The sequence below is a fragment of the Oncorhynchus kisutch genome, linkage group LG15 (genome assembly GCF_002021735.2).
Source record: "Oncorhynchus kisutch isolate 150728-3 linkage group LG15, Okis_V2, whole genome shotgun sequence".
Classification (NCBI taxonomy): Eukaryota; Metazoa; Chordata; class Actinopteri; order Salmoniformes; family Salmonidae; genus Oncorhynchus; species Oncorhynchus kisutch.
In genome coordinates, this window is record NC_034188.2 from 60,479,414 (window position 1) to 60,501,912 (window position 22,499).

A 22,499-nucleotide genomic window follows, 5' to 3' on the forward strand; every position below is an offset into this window, starting at 1 on the left:
GCTGTTTCCAGTGACTGTGCAGTGTGGCTGTGTGTTCACCTGTAGAGAGGGTTAGAGAGATAAGCTGTTTCCTTTGACGACAGCTCAGGTTTAGTAACTGTTGAGTGAGACAGTGAGATCTTTAGGCTTCGTGGACAATCACCAAGTAGATAGTGATGATACAGATCTGATTTGACCAATATGGCCAGGAGAAATGTACCTTCTTGTATTGGAGTTGCGCTGCACTCCCTCCACCTGTAGTAAGACGTGTATGAACCCCACTACGGGGCCACTGGAAGCCTCCCAGCTTGGCTCTAGTCCCCCAGTAAGAGGGGGACTAGAGGGGGTGGCTGCGGGGCAGCAGGGTGGCTGCTGGAGGAATTTCTCCTATATCAGGTGACCCGTTGACTCTCTCCTCTCGCCCGGCCCACACCGGGGTAGTGCTTCTCACGGACACTGTATCCAGTGTCACAAAAGCAGATTTTACACAACAGGGATACAGAGAGCGCGCCGAGGTGCAGTGGTTCTGCTTGGTCCAGCTGTAAAACACCTCTATATGATCTGAATTGCAGCATTCACCCCATCTCTCTTCATACTCCCTCTATAGACCCAACAACATAAGGACATCTTTACAAGACTGTCAATCTGGTAGATTGAAACATCACTGTATTATGAGCTTTTGTACACTTTTGAAGTAAAATCAATAAGTAAATGTTTTAGATTTATTTGGATTTATTTGGATTGAGTTTACAATCAACAGTGCAAATACAATTCATTGTTTCATTCACAACTTAAAAGACAAATAACATTCTATTAATGAGTAATTAATTAATTCATTTAGATAAGGAATGTTATAAAACACAAGTACATTCTGGAGGCATATGAATGGGTAAACTGGGGATGCAACTAAACTGGTTCAAAAGGGTCTAATTATGAAACTGATAGTGATAATGTATATTGATCTGGTATTGTTCAAAAGAAGTCCCTCCACACCATTGTCCCATCATCTGAAACAACAACATCACAGGACAGTGTGTTTGGAGAATCACTGGCTGCATCGGGGAAGGTAGGGGGCTTAGAAGGCTAGATAGAGGTGGTGGTTTGGGGAGTTGGAGCTCTGGGCTGGAGAGAGACAACTGGTCCCTTATGTTTCCCTGTTAACACAGAGTCAGCATCAGGGCGTCAGTTGGGAATGTCAGGGTATGGCAGTCGCCGTACCCTAGCTCAAGACCAAAAATATAATAGTAGGCTGCAAAAAAGTAGACTAAAATCCTTCCAATCCCAATTAAAATGCAACGGCTGTTTAGCATGTTGGTTGGCTGGCTTTAGGACCATGCGGAGCATTGTTCAGGGGGAAGCTGTCCCCCCCACCTTGTCATACCCTAGGTTTAACTGAACTGACGCCACTGGTCAGCATTATGACGCATCCTAAAGGGGGACTACTATTCATTTCTGGTTTCTCATGTGTTCTGAGTGTTCACCTGTCACTCGCCCATAACCTAAGGGCTCGCTGAGCCTCTTCAGGCCCAGAGTAGGAACGCTGGCTTTGCACCAGTACTGGCCTGAGTCCCTCAGTACTGTGACTTTGTCCTGGGAAGAGGCAGGCCCGAGACTCAGCCCGTCCTGGTAGAAGTAGTAGTGGATGTGTGGAACCGGCTGACGGGCGTTCAGTTGAACGTGACACACCAGGAGCATACGGTCTTTATGGATCAGAGGGTCATTGGGCACAATCTCCAACATGGGCTCTGTCAGAACCTCTGCAGGGGAGAATATAGAACATTAATACTGAAAAATATTCCTCACATACCAACTGGTATTCAATGACCATATGATAGTGATGATAATGGAATGATGAGGGCAAATCAACTTTGAAATATGATTCCACACTCTGCACAAACTCAAAATTACAAACCACACCAGTCACTCAACCTCACCTATGATGGACACTGGAGCAGCCACTGAGATTACAGAGTTGGTTTCCCTCCGTCCATCCCAGGATGCTCTGCACCAATAGGATCCGTGGTGTTGCAGGGTAAGGTTGGTGACACGCAGCTCTGGGCCACGCTGTATCTGAAGCTCCACCCCGTCTTTGTAGAGTATGACCTCTGTCAGTTTGGGGTTGTTACGGACACGACACGTCAGGGTCATTGTCTCTCCAACCAGCATGGGCAGGGGCGGGGCCTGCAGGATGGCCCACCCACCTGACAAAGAGCAATAAGTGATTTTAGTTAACGGGGTGGCGTAGTCCCTGTCTGGCCTGTTGACAGTTACCCTCTATGGTCAGGTGTGCTACAGGTGTAACTTGTCAGTCTGTTTCTGCTTATTTTGCTATTGTTACACGTTTGGCATGACAACAAGAAAGGAGTTGGCTAATACAGACTGCTAACAGAAGGACAACCAAACTAGATGTCATCATGACTCAATATTGATAGGGGTTCTCTTACCGTCCACCTCTATTTCTATAGGCAGGCTGTGGAGGGTGTGTTGTGTGTTTATCCATGTGGTTCTTAGGCCCTGGCAGTAGTACTTCCCACTCTGCTGTGGCCTGGCCTTCCAGAGGACAAAGTATTCAGACTCCAGGAGCTGCTCGCCCCCCCTGAACCACCGGTACCTCCACTCGGCCGACACATTCCCAGGAACACTGCACTTCAGATGCACGCTCTCCCCTGAGAAGATCCAGGGTAACCCCTTGACTAGCTCAGCCACGGCTGTCTGCGGAGCACTGGTGGGGAGGACTGTGAAGAAATGTTGACAGGTAAGTCTTTCTACCATTTTGAGTAGACTACTACGGCTGTGTTTACACAGGCTGCCCAATTCTAATATCTTTTTCCAATAATTGGTCTTTTGATCAATCACATAAGATCTTTTGACCAATCACATAAGATCTTTTGACCAATCACATAAGATCTTTTCACATCAGATCTGTTTCAGAGCTGATCTGATTGCTCAAAAGACCAATTAGTGAAACAAATATCAGAATTGGGCTGCCTGTGTAAACGCAGCCTACTAGAGTCAGACTTGAGAACAAAATAAGCATAACTTCTGAGCATAAACAGCAACTTGGTCTTATATACACGATCACCTAACATTACAAATGGCAACTAATGTTCAGCAGTGTATAACTATTACTCATGAAAATAAACAATTTACATACTGTATTTCATATGATGACATTACACAACACTGGTTCGAAGAGAAGGACTTGAAATCTCAGAGGCCTATGATGGCTGACTACGCAGTTAGCCCAAATATCTTGCCACAAATTGTTATTGTTGACCAATCAGATCAGATCTTTGCCAATAATTGGTAAAAAGATCAGAATTGGTCTGCCTGTGTAAACGCAGCCAGAGAGAAATGTATTTACTAAATACCTTGTAGCTCAGCCAATTGAGGTAGTGTTGAAACAACTGAAACAATAAATAACCATTAATCATTAAAATAACCAACAATAAAATTGGTGATCATTCTGTCAATCAATCAATCAGTGATCATCTATACACATAAATAATGATCTGTAATCTCTTTAAGTGGACTGAAAGGAACTCACCAAGGAGGCTGAGTAAGAGCTTCATGTTGAGTGTTCTGTTTGTGCTTCTGATGGGGATAACTACAGTACAATCTTTATATATTGTCAGGGGAAATGAGACTAGTTTTCTGTTTCGATTGCAAAAAATACGATGTGAAAGAAACATTGTCTTCCCTTTATTGCATAAGGCTCTTCCTGGCATCTTCAATAACTTTAGGGAAGTTCCTTTTTAGGAATGAGGGAATTACCAAAGCCCTGGGAGGCAACCTCATGTGTGCTGTTTTTTTAAACATCTAGCTATGGTAAGCACTTGTGAAATGTTCAAATAATGCTACAGCTTCAAAATACAAGATAACAATGATTTAAAAAAAGGGCTCTGGCAGAAGGTGACCCTTGCACCAAAACAAGTTTGATTTCATAATCCATGATCAATAAGTTTGCCAGCCCAGCAAGTATATAAATGTGAAGCTGTGTCACAGTACTCAGATCAATATAAAGTATACACAAAACATTAGGAACACTTTCCTAATATTGAGTTGCATCCCCTTTTGTCCTCAGAACAGCCTCAATTTGTCAGGGCATGTATTCTATAAGGTGTTGAAAGCGTTCCACAGGGATTCTGGCCCATATTGACTACAATGCTTCCCACAGTTGTGTCAAGGCTGGATGTCCTATGGATGTTGGACCATTCTTAATACATACGGGAAACTGTTGAGCGTGAAAAACCCAGTTCAAAGGCACTTAAATATTTTGTTTTGCCCATTCATGGCACGCATACACAATCCATGTCTCAAGGTTTAAAAATACTTCTTTAACCTGTCTCCTCCCCTTCATCTACACTGATTGAAGTGGATTTAACATCAATAAGGGATCATAGCTTTCACCTGGTCCTTCTATGTCATGGAAAGAGCAGGTGTTCTTAATGTTTTGTACACTCAGTGTACATTGCAAACACACCTTTGCTTGCTCAACTTTTTTTCTACTTACCCTAGATAGTCATGTTACTGTGGTGACAAAGCCCTGTAGACACAGAATGGCTTTTGAGTTATTTTATTCATCAACACAACAAACCCATGGACACTATAAAACAACACTGTCTCAATAAGTTACATTTAAATACAAGACAATATTTAGCTAATATTTAGCTACATACAAAAACAAAACTATGGTTGTACAGATATATTTTTTTACATTGCTTTTTCAAAAATACCTGATCATTGATTGTGTGCTATCCAATGCCTAGTTATTTCAGTTAGTGCTTAAATTGGATTGAATGGGATTTTAGCTTTCAGGTTTTGGCGAGCATTTGTATCTGATAGTTACAAATGTGATCAAATTAAACATGTTAAAATGTTTAAAAAAAGATAAAATATATAGGTAGTATGTAAATGTACTTTCTGTTGCATCAAAGACACTACTCTTCCAACGCAATGCCTACTGTTCCTTCATATATCCATCTAACCCTGAATGAATGGTTACTACATGGAGCTGAGATCAACATTGTTATGGCTATTCTGTTTGGCAACATTTACCCACAAAATATTTGTACAAATAAAACACACCACTGTAAATTAAAGCACTTACTAAAAGTACTTCACTTAGATAAAACCATACTAAATATGACGACTGAGAAACGGAAGACTTTCTTCTGACGAAGCAGCTGTTCAACTGTCAAACAAGAGTGTAGGGACTTTTAGTATCTTCTAAACTCTGAAATTAAAATAATTTATTTCTTATATATAAAAATAATAATAATAATTGAACTATGATATTAATTTAGCCATTTGAATAGTCTAAACATCCTTATCCCCTCTCAGAAGACTGTAGTCTGAATGCCTCAAACAAACCTGGAAAATGTTGAAACAAATAATACAATTACTCATGTAACTATTCTCTACGCAAGACTACTGTATAGGATTTAGAATGACTGCTAATGTAAACTTTACAAGAATTGTGTCTTTATTGCATCCAATAATTAATATCCACGCAATAAAAAAATAAAAATCACTTCTCTAAACTGAGTGCATGACTGAACAGGTTTGGCATTTATATATATACAGTGGGGCAAAAAAAGTATTTAGTCAGCCACCAATTGAGCAATTTTGTAATTTTCATCATAGGTACACTTTAACTATGACAGACAAAATTAGAAAAAAAAATGCCAGAAAATCACATTGTAGGATTTTTAATAAATGTATTTGCAAATTATGGTGGAAAATAAGTATTTGGTCAATAACAAAAGTTTCTCAATACTTTGTTATATACCCTTTGTTGGCAATGACACAGGTCAAACGTTTTCTGTAAGTCTTCACAAGGTTTTCACACACTGTTTCTGGTATTTTGGCCCATTCCTCCATGCAGATCTCCTCTAGAGCAGTGATGTTTTGGGGCTTTTTGCTGGACAACATGGACTTTCAACTCCCTCCAAAGATTTTCTATGGGGTTGAGATCTGGAGACTGGCTAGGCCACTCCAGGACCTTGAAATGCTTCTTACGAAGCCACTCCTTCGTTACCCGGGCGGTGTGTTTGGGATCATTGTCATGCTGAAAGTCCCAGCCACGTTTCATCTTCAATGCCCTTGCTGATGGAAGGAGGTTTTCACTCAAAATCTCACGATACACGGCCCCATTTATTCTTTCCTTTACACGGATCAGTCGTCCTGGTCCCTTTGCAGAAAAACTGCCCCAAAGCATGAGGTTTCCACCCCCATGCTTCACAGTAGGTATGGTGTTCTTTGGATGCAACTCAGCATTCTTTGTCCTCCAAACATGAAGAGTTGAGTTTTTACCAAAAAGTTATATTTTGGTTTCATCTGACCATATGACATTCTCCCAATCTTCTTCTGGATCATCCAAATGCTCTCTGATGGTAGGCTTTGTTACTTTGGTCCCAGCTCTCTGCAGGTCATTCACTAGGTCCCCCCGTGTGGTTCTGGGATTTTTGCTCACCGTTCTTGTGATCATTTTGACCCCACGGGGTGAGATCTTGCGTGGAGCCCCAGATCGAGGGAGATTATCAGTGGTCTTGTATGTCTTCCATTTCCTAATAATTGCTCCCACAGTTGATTTCTTCAAACCAAGCTGCTTACCTATTGCAGATTCAGTCTTCCCAGCCTGGTGCAGGTCTACAATTTTGTTTCTGGTGTCCTTTGACAGCTCTTTGGTCTTGGCCATAGTGGAGTTTGGAGTGTGACTGTTTGAGGTTGTGAACAGGTGTCTTTTATACTGATAACAAGTTCAAACAGGTGCCATTAGTACAGGTAATGAGTGGAGGACAGAGGAGCCTCTTAAAGAAGAAGTTACAGGTCTGTGAGAGCCAGAAATCTTGCTTGTTTGTAGGTGACCAAATACTTATTTTCCACCATAATTTGCAAATAAATTCCTAAAAAAATCCTACAATGTGATTTTCTGGATTTTTTTTCTTCTCATTTTGTCTGTCATAGTTGAAGTGTACCTATAATGACAATTACAGGCCTCTCTCATCTTTTTAAGTAGGAGAACTTGCACAATTGGTGGCTGACTAAATACTTTTTTGCCCCACTGTGTATATATACACACATATTTATAGACATATTCAGGGGAAATTTGGTTGTGGTTACATACACATGATCCTAACAGATGCCTCTCACCAGGGTTTCTGTACTCAGACTTGGAATCAGTCAGGAGTAATACAGGGGATAAAATCGATGGTCTGTGTCCCAACAGTCTTAAAAGGCTTCCATTCCTTATCTTCTTTCCTTCATGACCATCGATGAAGGCAATATTCCTGCAACCTATCTGGTACTTACTAATCAGTGCTGAAGACCGACCAAGAAAGTGGTCTATTTAAGAGTACTGGGGTACAGGCGACTGCAAGCATCTATTTTAAGGATGCATACAATGGGGAGGGTTGGAGTTACACTTCTTGGATCCATTACAGGGAACCTATATATGCATTAGAACAGGAGCCACTTTCCAGGGTGGCGAGAGACAGAGAGAGAGAGAGAGAGAGAGAGAGAGAGAGTAACAAGTCCAGAGGGTCAGGGTACTGGGGTGTTGGGGGTCAGCCGGCAAACAACTGCGGCTGGAGAGGAGGAGGCAGCAGGTCGTTCTCCACGTTGTCAGTGTCTATGGCAGAAGAGGCGGGGGGGTGCATTTCCAGGGGGAACCTCTCCAACACATCCTGCACTTTGTGCTCCACCCCGTCCCTCCAGTCGATGAGGTCACTCTCCAGGCGGCGAGCTCCCTCCACGACGCGTTCCTGCCTCACGCCCAGCCCCGTCAGCAGGTCCAGACGCTCGTTCATCTCGCTGAAAGCAGCACTGCTTGGGGGGGAGGGAGCAGCCTGGGGCCGCTGGGGGGACGCCTGGCCTGACATGTGGAGCTCAAACACCTCAGCGCTCAGGTTCAGAGACTGGCCATCCAGCTTCTCTATGAAGGCCACCGCACAGCACTGCAGAGGGACAGAGAGAGAGGAGAGAAAGAGGGGGGTTAGGGGAATCACAAATTATATTCTTAATACAGTGTATGTGTATTTGACTTTGTTTGGTACTGCTTGTCTGTCTGTTTGCTTTGCGTACACAGCCCTCTCACCAGGTTGGTAAAGTAGTATCCGTCCTCTCCGCTCATGAGGCGGCTAGGGTTACAGAAGCGGGTGATGTACTGAATGTTGGACTGCAGTCGCGGAGGGTTAGCCTTCAGGATGATGTAGATGAGGGTGGGCAGGAAGTCATCAGCAGATGCTGCCTCCTTCTTGGTGGTCTTGATGGCATTGAATATGTGCTTACTGCAGCGTGTGATGCAGTTCAGCTTGTCCCTGGGCACACGCTTCGAGTCCATCTCTATCACGTCTACAGGAAGTCAGGGTGGAACAGAGTGGTAGTTAATGTGCTATGATGACATTATACATTACATGCATGTTCGGTCAGTGTTTGGATCTCGTTGTAAATAAAAACTAAAAACAAATGAATACAGGCTAAAGTCTGACCTGTGATGGCTTTGACCACATTATCAGACACCTCAGGAATCTCCTCATCCACAGGGACACACAGCATCTCAATGGTGACCCAATGCAAGGCCCTGCAACCCACACACACACTTTAGTGAACAGATGCACAAGGAGGCATACAGCAGCTTCAATGCTCATACTCAGTATCATATCAGTTTCATTGTCTTTACCTGATTCTCTTCTGAACAGCCAGGTCTTTCTTCTCATCGTCTGTGGTCTCAGGACAAAAGACCTCATCGTAGAGACGTGTCATCATGTACCTCTCTACCTCGTCCATCACAATCTCCACGCGCTCCGACGACCCTGGTTTCAACACGGACACAGGCGGGAAAACAGCAAATGTGAGTCATTCAAGGCCTACCTATAGATAGCTCTCAGAAAGGATCAGAGTGTGTTCATTCTCACCTGCAACTTTATCATCAAGCCCCTGTTTCAAGATATCCTTAATGATCTGGTATTAGAGTATTAGAGGTGAGGAAGGGAGAGGTGTACCTTTATAGTGTGTTTGCAGGCGTTCTGACAGGTTCTGGTAGAAGTCCTGAACACACTCAGACAGCTCATCAGCACCCAGGTCCTGTGGAACAAGAGCACTATTAGCTTGAAGGGATTGTCGTATTTTGTCCAACATTTCAAGATTAAGGGCGAGTTCACGCTGAGTTCACGCTGATGTTACTCCAGAGCATTGAGTGAATAACCAAATGTTTGTTTTTTGCGTTTGTTTTTGGCATCCTTCTGTTCTACGATGAGGAAGTGAAATGGTCAAAACCCAAGCCGGAGGGGTGAATGAGGTAACCCCCATGGGACTCATCAGGCTCTCCACATTCAGAAGCCACTGGTGCTATTGTAGTGTACTACTCACCCTCTTGCAGGCCATGCTCTCTGTGAAGGCCTGGCACTGTTTGAAGATCTCCCTGCCAGGTTTCAGTGTCTTGAGGAAGTCGATGAACTCTCGTGTGGTGCGGTCCGTCTCTAAGGGCTTGCGGCTCACTGAGGGGCTGGGGGTCGACTGGGCCTCGCCAGGGACAGAGTCTAGTAGGGTGGAGGACACAGATAATGAAGGGAATGATATGTCTGTGTGTATGTACAATATTTCTTAGGTGGTAGATATAAAAGACTGGCTTCCAGCCAGCCTTTTGATGGGAAGCGGAGAAAATAAGGGTGGGTCTTTATTCATCTCATACTTTACCAGCACAGCTTGCGGAGTTGTGATTTCACAAAACATCCTTCTGCAATCTGATTTTAGCTAGTCCCTTTTTGCTACGCTTCAAATGCATGGTTCCACATGAAAGCAGTTGCCATACCAAGCAGTGATGCAGCCAGTCAAGATGCTCTCGATGCTGCAGCTATAGAACTTTTTGAGGATCCGAGGACCCATGACAAATCTTTTCAGTCCCCTAAGGGGCACCCGTGTTGCGGGTCAGTGTGGCGGATGTGTTGTTGCCTACCCTCAACACCTGGGGGCGGCCCGTCAGGATGTCCAGGATCCAGTTGCAGAGGGAGGTGTTTAGCTTAGTAATGAGCTTCAAGGGCACTACGGTGTTGAATGCTGAGCTGTAGTCAATGAACAGCATTCTCACCTAAGTGTTCCTTTTGTCCAAGTGGGAAAGGGCAGTGTGGAGTGCAATAGAGATTGTGTCATCTGTGGATCTGTTGGGGTGGTATACAAATTGGAGTGTGTCCAGGGTGTCTGGAATGATGGTGTTGATGTGAGCCATAACCAGCCTTTCAAAGCATTTCATGACTACAGATGTGAGTGCTACGGGGCGATAGTCATTTAGACAGGTAACCTTTGTGTTCATGGGCACAGAGAAAATGGTGGTCTGCAGGAAATATATAGGTATTACAGACTGGGTCAGGGAGAGGTTGAACATCTAGGGAACTGTAGCTGGATGCCCCATGTGACCTTCTCCACAGTGACTGGGGGGGGGAGCGAGCAGAGTTCTGAAAGAGGGGGGAAAGAGGAACTGTGCTCCAACATTATGCAGAGAAGGGATGCAGTGGTGGTTTGGATCTGCTCATCCCTCCAGTAATGGTAGAGAAAACACTATAAACTGTAAACCCTATCTCATAGACATGGATCCTACCTTTCTTGGGTGGTGTCCTTGCTGAGGGAGTGAAAAACTTAGTCACTGTGTTGACTTTCCGTGACTTCTCCTTGGTTTTCCTCTCTTCAAATTTGCTGAAGGGTGCAATGGCAGGCTGGGACTGGGCTGCCCCCTGGTGGTTGTTAGCATATGCTGCCTCCTCCTCCATCTGTAACCTGGGACACAGAACAGACATTGTTGTTACTACCACATGATCAATACTGAAGACAGACAGACAGTGGTCCCTAAATAAAACACGACAGATAAGGAAAGAATGTCAGAGATTAAAAAGGCAAGAATCATTTAAACTAATGACAGACAGCAACATGACACCGTTCCATTTGCCTCTGTGAAATTGGCTTTTGAAATGTTTATTAATCAATGATAGTTACTTGTGTGTTTTGTCTTTGACTCCACCCCTCAATTTTAGCGGGACATTCAGTGTTTGCTGCCGGGCTCCTCGATTTCAAATCGAGTGCTAACTCTGCCAACCCGGGCAGCAGCTGGGGGACGATGCATAACAAGCTTGATCAAACAGACAATACACACCTCTCTGCCAGAGCATGGTCATCCTGCATCTGTTTGTGTCTGGTTTGTTGGTACTCCTCCCGCCAGCACTTGGAGCAGAGGCCCTGCCAGGCCACATTGCCATAGAAACCACATCCCTTCGTACACAACAGCTCTGACTGGTCCACATGGATCCCACGACGTTCCGGCCCATGGCTCATCCCTCACGGCTAGCAAGGATACTGCTGGGAATGACAAGAAAAATACAAGACTGTGAATGATGGCATGGTAGAATGATCAGCAGTCAGAAGTAGCCTAAAGCAAACTTGATGGCTATTACTTATTTATCAGGACTTGACACAGTTGAATGCCTACACACTATGGTCCACATTCAGGTTGAGGTATTTGATAAAAAATATATTTTTAGAGGTAGCTAGCATAATGACACATTTCAATTCAAACACTGAAGGAAATCTCAGTGAAATCCAGTGTATATCAAAATATGATTTCATACTGCGGCAGTGCTTACAACTTTACCACCCAAAGTGGAAATCTGACACATCAATCTGCCCATTTCTGGTGAATATGACTACTGACTCATATTGGTAATGCATGATAAGAAAAACAACACAGGAGGAATTTAATGGATGACCACAAACAATGGTAAAAATGTTTATGGCCTTCTAACTGTAACAAGTCCCAATAGTGAAGCTACACTTGAATTTGTTTGAATCAACATCACAATGTTAGCTAGCTAGCCATCCTGATTTATTAACACGCTAGCTAGCTAATACCAAATATTTTGTATAACTAACCTACTACTGTGTACTGTATAGCTGCAAGCAATGCACTGAGCTCAGTTCAGCTTTAACTAGCTGATGACATTAGCTAACGTTAGCTAGGCTTCTTCTGGTAGCTAAATGTAAACAGTAAACCTTTAAACTTAGCTAAAAAAAACAAACATAATTTAGTATTCTACAATGTACCCACCTGACCACTGGGTCCTGACCAGAGATAAATTGAACTAAGTAGGGTTTGGCTCACACTACTAGAAGCTAACGTTTGCAGTTGAAGCGCTGGCTAGCGTGACAGTAATTCCTCGAGGACCCAACCAAGTTGACAAGCAATGCAACAATATCGTTAGCTGGCTAACAACATTCTGCGACTCCTTAGCTTTTAAGAAAGATTATTGAGTGTGGATAGTTCGTTTTTTATGTAGCCATTGGCAATATTTGCTACCCACTCCTCTGAACCGAGGTAAAATCAGATTCAAGTTGGATATTCGACAGATATTCGACTGTAGTTTTCCTTACATCCACAAACAGGGGTTAGGGACCGTCAACATAGTGACAAATCAACATTTTCAAATGTCAATAGCTCTTTAACCATTACTCCTAAAACTTTCAAAACTGGTTGTAGCTAACCCGATGGCATAGACACACATTGCACACACTTGTTTTTGTCGATTTACATCTCGCACTATTTTCAATAATTTATTTACATTTTTGAATTTCAATAGCTCTTTGGTTATATGACCTACTGACTACCCTTCTATATTGCACATCCTTTAGTTTGTCCATTTTCATTAATTTGGTCAACTTTAGAATTTTAATAGCTCCTTGGTCATGTGACCTACTGACCTCAAGCAAGGTTCAGAATGTCCACTCAGTGGGCCTACACATTGCACACCCTTTAGTTTGTCAATTTTCATCTCACACGTTTTCCCATTACTTTTTAAAACTTTCAAATGTCAAAAGCTCCTTGGTCATGTAACCTACAGACTTCAAACAAGGTTCAGAATGTCCACTCAGTGGGCCTACACATTGCACACCCTTTAGTTTGTCAATTTTCATCTCCACGATTTTACAAACATTTTTAAAACTTTATAATTTCAATAGTTCCTTGGTCATGTGACCTACTGACTTCAAACAAGGTTCAGAATGTCCACTCTGTGGGCCTACATATTGCACACCCTTCAGTTTGTCCGTTTTCATTGCACTCATTTTTACATACATTTTCAATGTTTCTAATTTCAATAGGTCTTTAGTCATATCACCCACTGGACTAAAACAAGGTTCAGAATGTCCACAGACTACCCTTGTATATTGCACACCCTTTAGTTTGTCCATTTTTCCGGTGAGCTCTCCCTGGCCCTTGAAAATCTGGGGGAGAGGGTGTGAATCTCACGCCGGGCTGTACCCATATCCGCAGCAGGTCTCCAAGGTGAACAGCCTCTGGCATGTTATAACAATGTAGGTAAGGGTTGGCAGAAATATCCGTAACTTCGGGATAAGGATTGGCTCAAAGGACTGGGTCTGTCAGGCTGGGGTGCGAAGCGGGGCTTGAGGCCGGCTGGGGGAGCAGTCGCTCCGCAGCCCTCCTCTCGCCACCATTGGAAGTTCGTTGTGCGGACCATCTCGCGGTCTCTCGTGCGTGGTCTCGCAAGGGTCTGCGTGCAGGGGTTCGTCGGGGTGGTGTCCGTCGGCGGGCCGAAGGCGGACCGGTTGGGGGTTGTGTCTGGCGGTTGGTGGTGGCAACTCTGGATGTGCGCCAGGTCCTTCATCTCCCCAGCTACAGCGCTCGCCAGCCCCACACATTGTAAGTTGGGAGGTCTCCTCTACGCTCACTAGACTTGAGGTGGAGACTAAACCAATTGGTCCTGCAGTGATAGGGCATTGCATGGATCTGGCTCATGTCCTACGAAGTATCTCCAGCTTGTCTGGAGGGTAAATTGATTTGATTTGCTGCAGAACCATAAAACGGACGGAAGAAGCCTAGTTTCCCTCTGGGCACGGATCACTGAATGTCAACTTGATGAAATTCAAAGGAGCGTACCCACCTGTCGCGGTCACACTCAAATCACCCGTGGGGTGACTGTGACTCCCTCATGTCAAAGTGAGGAATATCGATGAAGCGCTGGTAAAGGTGGCTTCCTATGGCTCTGTCCCGGAGGGCTGACTGGGAAAGCAAATGATTGAAAGGGGATGATCATTTTCTGTTGCTTCTTCCGAAACCCGGTCGATTGTGCCGCTAAATACTGCAATGGATAGTGAAACCACAGCCAAGGGAACGGGCTTGACGGAATCAACGGGTAAAGAAGACCCTGTTGAGCTTGACTGTAGTTTGGCACTGTGAAGAGACATGAGAAGTGTAGAATAAGAGGGAGACCTTGGCCGGCAGTGAAATAACACTACTTTTTCAGCCTTAGCCAGCCCCGGGTGCTCGCGCTGGGTGCGACCCGCTCCGGGTAAAGGGGCAGGTGGGGAGTTAGACTGGGGCGGTACACCTGTCAAACGGTAATGCAGGTGTCCTAAGGCGAGCTAAGGGAGGACAGAAACTTCCGTGGAGCAGAATGGCAAAAGCTCGCTTTATCTTGATCTTGATCTTGATCTTTCAGTATGAATACAGACCGTGAAAGTGGGGCCTCACGATCCTTCTGAATTTTTTGCTTTTAAGCAGGAGGTGTCAGAAAAGTTACCACAGCCCACTTGTGTAGCAACCATTTAGACGCTTGTCAGGGTCCAGGCCTTGCAGCCGTACAGGAACCTCAGCTTCAAAAAATGTACAGTATACAAGACCAACTAGATCCAACTGAATATTTTTAACTATTTGAAAGTGATTCAGTGCCAACAAGCATCGACTGAGACGAGATGTTTCTATTCATGTTAGTTTTTATAATACATTTCAGTTTAAATCTACATCAATACAGCGAGTACAAGAAAATAGCATAAATGTGGAATATACTATCTAGATTTGTCTTTTCTTGACACAAACATCCTTTCGCTCCCATTCCTGAACAGTAAAAAAAAAGAAACACAAAAGAACATTGAGTGTTGAGGGACAGTGCTGTGGGGTACTACTGCCCCATAGCCATACAGAGACTGAGAACCAACAAAGTCAGATGAAAAGCCAAAGCAAAGATTCCAACTATGATACAAAAGAACTGCAGTTGCATCGAACTTCGAATACATCATACGTAACCTGCTGCAGAGTATCAAAAAGGTTTTACACAAAGACCTTCCTTATATTATGTTTTTGATTTTAAAAAAGGATTTTCAATTTACAATCTAAGGCTTGCCCGTTGTTTGAGTTCCAACGAGCTTCTAAAGAGTATGTATACAAAGTCCCTTTTCCTCTCGTGTCTTCCTGGTTTTCTGATACGGAGGTCACTGCAGCTCCAGTTTGAAGACTAGCTTCCTGGTAGCTAGGCGCTCCAACTGAGGTCCAGTTCAGAGCTCTCCTACTCTGTATGGTCCAACAGCTCCACTGCCCAGTGAGAGAAGGATGGGAAGTGAAGACTCCACTTCAAACAGTGTCAATATGGAGTCAGTAGCCCTCGGGCCTCAAGTTCTCAAGATTCAGGGGCCACTGGGTTCTGTGCCGACTCCGAGGCAGAGGGGTCCTCCGGGCTGGACTGGGAGGGCTCCGTGCTCGCTGAAGGAGGGGATGAGGTGGACTCTGGGAGGGCTGTGGGGGGTGAGATGGCCTCTTTTACAGGAGGTGTAGTGGGGGTTGGTACAGGGGTGGTGATGGCAGTGGAGGGAGGGGGCTGTGGTATACCTACAGGGGAGGCCGCAGGTGGCTGCTGGTTGGGGGGCTGTCTCACATGCTTTGCTAGTATGAGCGGAGGGGCTGGTTTCTGCATTATCTGGAGCGTGGCGGGTTTAGCCTGCACGAGCTGGGTGACTGGTTTGGCCTGCACAAGCTGGGTGACTGGTTTGGCCTGTATGAGCTGGGTGACTGGTTTGACCTGCACGAGCTGGGTGACTGGCTTGAAATGTAGAATGGATTTTCACTTCAAGGTATAACTGGCTTGTGGTGGCCAAGCACTCATAGCGACGTTGCTTTTTGATCCTTCGATGTCGGCTCTTCCTATCATTGTGAGGCAGAATTCACAGAGTTCACCCACTAATAGGGAACTGGGTTTAGACCATCGTGAGACCGGTTAGTTTTACCCTACTGATGATGTGTTGTTGCAATAGTAATCCTGCTCAGTAAGAGAGGAACTGCAGGTTCAGATATTTCATGTATTTGATTGGATGAGGAGCTAATGATACGAAGCTACCATCTGTGGGATTATGACTGAACCCCTCTAAGTCAGAATCACCCCTAAACTTAAGGATACCGTAGCACCGCGGATCTTCGGTTGGCTCGGGATAGCCTGCCTCTTTTGGCAGGTGAGTAGAGACGTTTGTGACAGGGTTGGGGCACGGCTGGATGAACTTCCTCCCCTCTCCTGATGCACAGCCACATGTTTACGGGGAAGCTGGTGCTAAATCACTCGTAGACAACCTGATTCTGGGTCAGGGTTTCGTACGTAGCAGAGCAGCTCACTCACTGCGATCTATTGAAAGCTTTTGTCGGGGACGGAGGCGTCTTCCTCCACCATCCTCCTTCTTTACTTATGGGTTACCTGGTGCATGCAGAAGGGCCAGGGGCCAGACACAGAGTGTGAGAGAGCCCAGGCAGGCGGGTAGAAGGCATACGACATTGACATTGGGCTCTGGATAGGTGGGGGGCTAGGTGGTGATCGCCCATCCGGCCGGGCCCCTCCTCTGCTGGGACTGTGAGTCAGGTTGGGACTCACTGTGGAAGTAAAAAGGTCACCAGATGCACGAGGAGGCCTCCCTTAATTAAGGAGGGGGCACTCAGAGTCCGAGCAGGGAGGGCCAGACTCATTGGCTGGGTGCAGCACTCAGGCTGTGGAGTAAGGGGACTGAGCGGATAAAAGTGGGCGGGTCACCAGGTGCACAGAGCTTGTTTCAGGTTACTAGGTGCACAAGGACGCCTCCATCAAAGCGTGGGGCACTCCGAGTCCAAGCAGGGGCTTGGGGTAGCACTCAGGCCATAGAGTTTGGAGTGGGGACTTAGTCTGTGAGCAGAAAAAAGTGGGTGGGTCACCAGGAGCACAGAGCCTGTTTCGGGTTACCAGGTGCACGTGGTCCCTGACAGCAGGACTATAGACATTTTAGTAATTCCAGGGAGTAAGCTATACTCTAAGGCCAAGGGAGGGGGGTGTTGACCAGGTAGGGAGAGTAGGTGTGGAGGCCTGGAGGTCTGTAGTTCCAGGGAGAGGCAGGCAGGCGGGCAGGGAGTGTAGGCCTAGAGGCCAGGAGTCAGAGGTCACATGACCATGGAGCAATTGAAATATGATCATGTCAAAAATGTATTTTAAATTAAGTGAGATGAAAATTGACAAACTAAAGAGTGTGCATTCTGAACCTTCTTTGTCAGTAGGTCACATGACCAAGGAGCTATTGAAATTTTTAATTTAGAAAAATTTGAATGTAAAAGTTTGTACTTTGTTTACGCTCCCTAACTAATTCAACTAGGAATACAAAAATGCTGCTCACATTTCATCGTGTTTATTAGCTTTTCAAAGTGAATTAATGACCAAATCGTGAAAAACAATCGTGCAATGTTGTGCGCAATTTTTCCAACATCATGACACTAATTTGTGGCTCAAGTGGTTTGAAAGCTATTGAGGTTTGAAAGCGCGAACTTCAGTCGAATATCCACTTGAAACTAGTTAGACCTCGGACTTCTCTGACAGACAAGTTTGTTTACGTAGCGTCACCCTTCTTCCTCGTTATCCAACAGCGCTCTCTTGAGACCATTTTGAGACGTTAGGGGTGGGTGGGCCAAGAGCCCGGAGTGGCAGAATTAACGGGTTCGGTTGTAGTGTAATCCCAATTGGATGCCATTTAGCATTTACCGTTTGAGCATAGCTTTAAAGTAGGGAGGGCAGCTCCCCTTATCGCTCCATAGTTATGCATTTAACTAGCTGCAATGTATCATTTTCGTTTGCACAGACAGTACACACATTTACAAGTGAATGAAATGTAAATGAAAGCCCATTCAATATATGATGTGACAGTTATAAGTTAGCTATGTACATTGTAAGTACAAATATACTTTTCCTACTTGTATATCTTGTGAATCAGAAAAATACAACATTTCAATGCATATCACGTAAATGTAAATCATGTAAATCTATGCACCAAAACTGCCAATCAGGTTACTGTATAAAATATATGGGAAGTTGCTAAGACTTTTTATGACGTTAAAACTCCAGTAGCCCAGGCCGAAAAGTATTTGGTAGACAACAGGTAGATAGAGTGTCATCAAGAAAACGCATAGGCATATCTTTATCCTATCCGAAATAGCTGGCAGAAAGAAGAGCACAGCTTCATCCACTTCATCTAAGGAATGGCAGGTAAATCATTATAATGTAAACATTATCGGCTGTTTTGCTTATGTAAAAAAGTTTAAACATGGTATTTATTTGAACTACAAATATACATATAAAGAATATTGCAATGTTTTTGTTGTAATTTGGGGAAATTGTTTTGCATTTCTACAGCATGCATACTTTCACTTTCGCTATAGCTCTCGAACTCAAGACCAACCTGCACGACGCACGGTCTATCCCCTTTTTTCTATCGGGAACAGTTAATTTGATAATAATGTGTGTGTGTGCGTGTGTGATAATTTGTTTATCTTTCTCTCTTTGTGTGTGTGTGTGTGTGTGTGTGTGTGTATCTTAGCCCTCGGTGTCCTTTAGGGCTATGTGTGTCTGTCTGTATTACATTTATGATATACCCATTGATTCTTGAAGAATATAACTTATAGATGACTCATGAGTTTAGTTCAATTGTCCTACCCATCAAAATATAAACTTGGTTTATTAATTTGTGTGTTAACAATGTTATTTGTTAACAAACATTGTATAGCCTCAAAACATGGTTAAAACTATAATGTTGATATCATGGATGGTCAGTCTTTGCATCCATAGCTTTGTCCATGAGTTTGAGAGTGGTTACATTTCACCAGCCCTATCCCTCAGCTGTTTACCAAATCAGTGGCGGGGTGTAACCTTGTTATTGTTCGAGCTGCAGATGGCCACTTTAAAGGATGAATAGGCGTGTATAATACATTGTATGCACAATTACAAAGCAGATGCATAAGACTTAGACATCGCTCCAACAATGATTCAATTGTAGCTCTGATGAATTCCTATTTACTTTCACCAAACAAGGTGCTCTCCAAGGCTCGCATTACATTCATAGACAGTGTGACGAAGCCAGTGATCAAGCAGCTCCTGGACGACCTTTTGGAAGACCAGGTGCTGAACGATGAAGAGACAGAATCGGTGACGGAGGAGAACAGCACTAAGACAAAGCAGGCACGATGCCTCATCGATATGGTGCGGAAGAAAGGGAGGAAAGCCAGTGAGAAGATGATTGCCTGAGTTCAGGAGAGAGATCCTGGACTTTATGACAAATTGGGTCTGGGCCCCAGGCAGCCAGCCAAGATGAGTGAGTGAAACTGATGCACCATTCAGTGAGGTCTGTCACAATCCCAAACTTCTCTTAGACCTGATAAGAGTTTTTTATTTAATTTTTTACTTTGCAGATACTGTAAATTAAATGTAATATGCTGCGTTTTCCCTGCAGCACCATCATCGCCCCAGTTGTCACAGCAGGAGGTGCGCCAAGTGTCCTCTGTCCTCATCCCCAGCACCAGTGACTTTAAGGAGGGCATTCTTCTGAGGAAGGGTTGCGAGGTTTGAGTTCCACTTGGTTGTCAAAGGATAGATCAGTGTACATGTATCGGTTTTCTGAGTGCCCCAAAATAATTAGCATCTGAGCTTATAGTTCTCTTATTAGACCAATGAGCTTGCTAATGAACCCCTGGGGTTACCTGTGGCACAGTTTAGGAAACACAGTCATTTGAGTTACAATACATTTAAAAAATATATATTTAAAGAATATGTCTTGGCGTGAAAGTCCTACAGTGTAAACAAACTATCAAAGTTTCAATTTGTAATTTCACAAACTGCAATAACTGTGTAACAATGTGTACCTACACCATTATTACAGAGTGGTTTTAGGGCGACTTGTAAATTGGGACCAATTTTCCCACATATTTTGATTGAGTTGAATTGTTGCTAGGCTGTATTTCTGTTAAATAACCTTTGCACCTGTCATTGCTTTGCACTATAAGATTTACCCTCCAATGGATAAGTCTGGTCGGAAGCGCCTGGCCCTGCTCATAAACAACGTGGAGTTTGATGATAAGAGCATGCTGAGACGAGGTGCAGTGAAGGACGAGGAGAACATAGAGAGGCTTCTCAGGGATCTGGGATATGATGTGGTGAAACATAGAAACCTGTCTGGACAGGTACACAGGGGGAGGAAACATCTCCCCTGCCTCCAGAAGAATGTCTACATGTTTCCTTAGTCTATGGTTTGTCTCCACTATGACTGACTCAGTGTGCTCTTGCAGGAGATGGACGAGGCTGTGAAAGCGTTCTCTAAACGTGAGGAGCACTTATTGTCGGACAGCGTCTTCGTGGTGATGATGTCTCACAGGGAGCTGGGAGCCATCATGGGTGTCCACTACAAGGAAGGGGACCCTTTAACCTGATGTCTTCCCCATCACCAACATCTTCACACACCTGAATACAGATAACTGCAAAGCACTGGTTAACAAACCCAAAGTCATCCTCATTCAGGCCTGCAGGGGAGGTGATCCTTTCATTGAAAAAAAAAGAATTGTTTTTCCAAAATGTATGTAAACCTTTTGTACTGACTTTAACTTGACTAGAATGCCTCCATATTAAAGAGGATTTGCCTGTTATTTCAGGCAATGACGGGTTTGTTTGGGTCAGTGACGCGGTGCCTGGGCCCAGCCATGACCTGGAGTTAGAGAGTGACTCAATCAAGAGGGAACACAACAAAAAGGACTTCATCTCCCTCCTGTCCTGTACACCAGGTTAGTGGGTCATATTAACACATTCTCAGGCATTATATTGTTTGTAAATCACTGTGAGTAAACCCTCATTACGTTCCCTTCCCTTTCAGATACTAAGTCCTACAGAGATCCAAAGATGGGCACCTTTTTTATCCAACACATCATGGAGACATTCAACACCTATGCCTGTTATGATCATATAGAAGAATTATTCAGGAAGGCAAGTATCTGGAAACAGAACAGTTGACAATGTTCTTTCCTCATTGCGCTGTATGGAATAATTGATCACCTTTGATTTACTTTGAGCCACAATAACATGTTGGTATTTTCTTACATACAGGTCATGGTTCACTTTGAAGATTTCCACATGGGAAAGGGCAGACAGATGCCAACCAAAGACCGAGCCACTCTAACAAAGCACTTCTACCTCTTCCCAGGCCTCTGAGTAGTTGTGATGGTTGATGAATTGTACTGTAATCACAATGGAGGAATAAGGGAGGAACATTGTTTAAGTTTTTCTGTATGAAACCATACATCACAATAAAGTGTTTGGTGGATTGGTGCTACTATTATTTCGGGAAGGAGATGTAGATTTTTTAATACCATAGATGATGTTTAAACCTATGACTTATCTCCATCATAAAATGTTTTTTCAATGACTAGCAGGTCTATTCAAGCTGAGTTGCTACTCCTGTGTGCTACTTGGTATGAATGAAACTACAGTAGGCTGGTATGGTTACCATTGGCCAATTTGGCATAACTGCTCGGCACCCAGGCTCTGGAATGAAGGTTATAGTCTAGTTAAAAAAAAAAATTATAGTCTGTAATAAAGCCCTTTTGTGGGGGAAAACTCATTCTGATTGGCTGGGCCTGGCTTCCCAGGAGTGGTGTGTATTCATGGATGCCAAGGGAAGCCGGGCTTCCACCAAAAGATTGACCAAGAAAAAGATAAATAGTTTATCTTTCTCTGTGTTTCAGAATTTTCCTTCAATTCATAAGAGGCTGAATGTATCTCACCGGAGAAAGCATCTGAGCGAGCGAAACAGCGCCCCTCTGTCTCTCTATGTGTAATGTAATAACGGAGCTGTGAGTTGGGAAGCAGGTGTAGGTGAAACGTTTAATAAAACAACAAAACCAGGAACGAGACAAATCCATGTGGCTAAACGCCGGTAACTGGTGAGAAAACATGAGAGTGACATAAAGGGGAAGAAATTATGAAGGTAAAGTCCAGGTGTGAATCATAATGACTAACAGGTGCGAGTAATGATGAGTGCCAGGTGTGCGTAATGATGAATCCCAGGACCGGTGGTTAGTATTCTGGCGACGTGGTACACCGGAGGGGAGGAGCAGGAGAAGATGTGACAGTACCTCCCCTCTGATGCGCGGCTCCAGCCGCAGGATGACACCGTCCAGAGGGACGACCCCAAGGATGAGGAGCGGGTCGGTCCGGGTGGCAAAGGTGGAAATCACGGATGATGGTCCAGAATGTCCTCCACCATAACCCAACACCGCTCCTCTGGGCCATACCCCTCCAAGTCCACCAGATACTGGAGCCGACCCCCATGATGTTGGGAGTTCAGTAGGGATCTGACAGCGTATGCCGGACCCCCTCAATGTCCAGGGGTGGGGTGGAGCTGTGTCGTGGGGGACAGTATCAGCG

General features: G+C 44.4%; 2 protein-coding genes and 1 pseudogene across 4 annotated transcripts; 1 reads left to right on the forward strand and 2 right to left on the reverse strand.

Annotated features, from left to right (window-relative positions):
- Nucleotides 1-687: 687 nt before the first annotated feature.
- LOC109905620 (high affinity immunoglobulin gamma Fc receptor I-like) lies at nt 688-3,622 on the reverse strand. The gene is made up of 5 exons (XM_020503104.2): nt 3,527-3,622; nt 3,351-3,386; nt 2,424-2,714; nt 1,914-2,180; nt 688-1,736 (listed from the first exon to the last, which is right to left on the reverse strand). The coding sequence occupies exons 1-5, from the start codon at nt 3,549-3,551 to the stop codon at nt 1,426-1,428; spliced, it is 930 nt and encodes a 309-aa protein (XP_020358693.1). The 5' UTR covers nt 3,552-3,622; the 3' UTR covers nt 688-1,425.
- A 3,079-nt stretch (nt 3,623-6,701) lies between these two features.
- rabgef1l (RAB guanine nucleotide exchange factor (GEF) 1, like) lies at nt 6,702-12,414 on the reverse strand. Of its 3 annotated transcripts, none has more exons than XM_020503107.2 (9): nt 12,074-12,413; nt 11,126-11,328; nt 10,577-10,752; nt 9,352-9,521; nt 8,985-9,066; nt 8,663-8,795; nt 8,472-8,563; nt 8,078-8,334; nt 6,702-7,937 (listed from the first exon to the last, which is right to left on the reverse strand). In XM_020503107.2, exons 2-9 carry the CDS (start codon nt 11,302-11,304, stop codon nt 7,548-7,550), a joined length of 1,479 nt encoding a protein of 492 aa, XP_020358696.1. In that variant the 5' UTR covers nt 11,305-11,328; nt 12,074-12,413; the 3' UTR covers nt 6,702-7,547. The 3 variants fall into 3 exon arrangements, with proteins under 3 accessions (XP_020358696.1, XP_020358694.1, XP_031646548.1); XM_020503105.2 differs by having other exon boundaries at nt 6,970-7,937; nt 8,472-8,581; nt 12,074-12,414; XM_031790688.1 differs by having other exon boundaries at nt 6,970-7,937; nt 11,126-11,325.
- Nucleotides 12,415-17,346: 4,932 nt separating this feature from the next.
- LOC109905622 (caspase-1-like) lies at nt 17,347-21,396 on the forward strand (annotated as a pseudogene).
- The last annotated feature ends 1,103 nt before the right edge of the window (nt 21,397-22,499 follow it).

Excerpts from the sequence above, each read along its gene's own strand:
- rabgef1l (XM_020503105.2), bottom strand. The coding sequence starts at position 11,304 with ATGAGCCATGGGCCGGAACGTCGTGGGATCCATGTGGACCAGTCAGAG. Across the intron at positions 10,753-11,125 it reads GACCATGCTCTGGCAGAGAG|GTTACAGATGGAGGAGGAGG; the intron begins GTGTGTATTGTC and ends TCTGTGTCCCAG. Across the intron at positions 9,522-10,576 it reads AAGGACACCACCCAAGAAAG|ACTCTGTCCCTGGCGAGGCC; the intron begins GTAGGATCCATG and ends CCACCCTACTAG.
- LOC109905620 (XM_020503104.2), bottom strand. The coding sequence starts at position 3,551 with ATGAAGCTCTTACTCAGCCTCCTTG. Across the intron at positions 3,387-3,526 it reads GCTCTTACTCAGCCTCCTTG|TTGTTTCAACACTACCTCAA; the intron begins GTGAGTTCCTTT and ends TTATTGTTTCAG. Across the intron at positions 2,181-2,423 it reads TATAGAAATAGAGGTGGACG|GTGGGTGGGCCATCCTGCAG; the intron begins GTAAGAGAACCC and ends GCTCTTTGTCAG.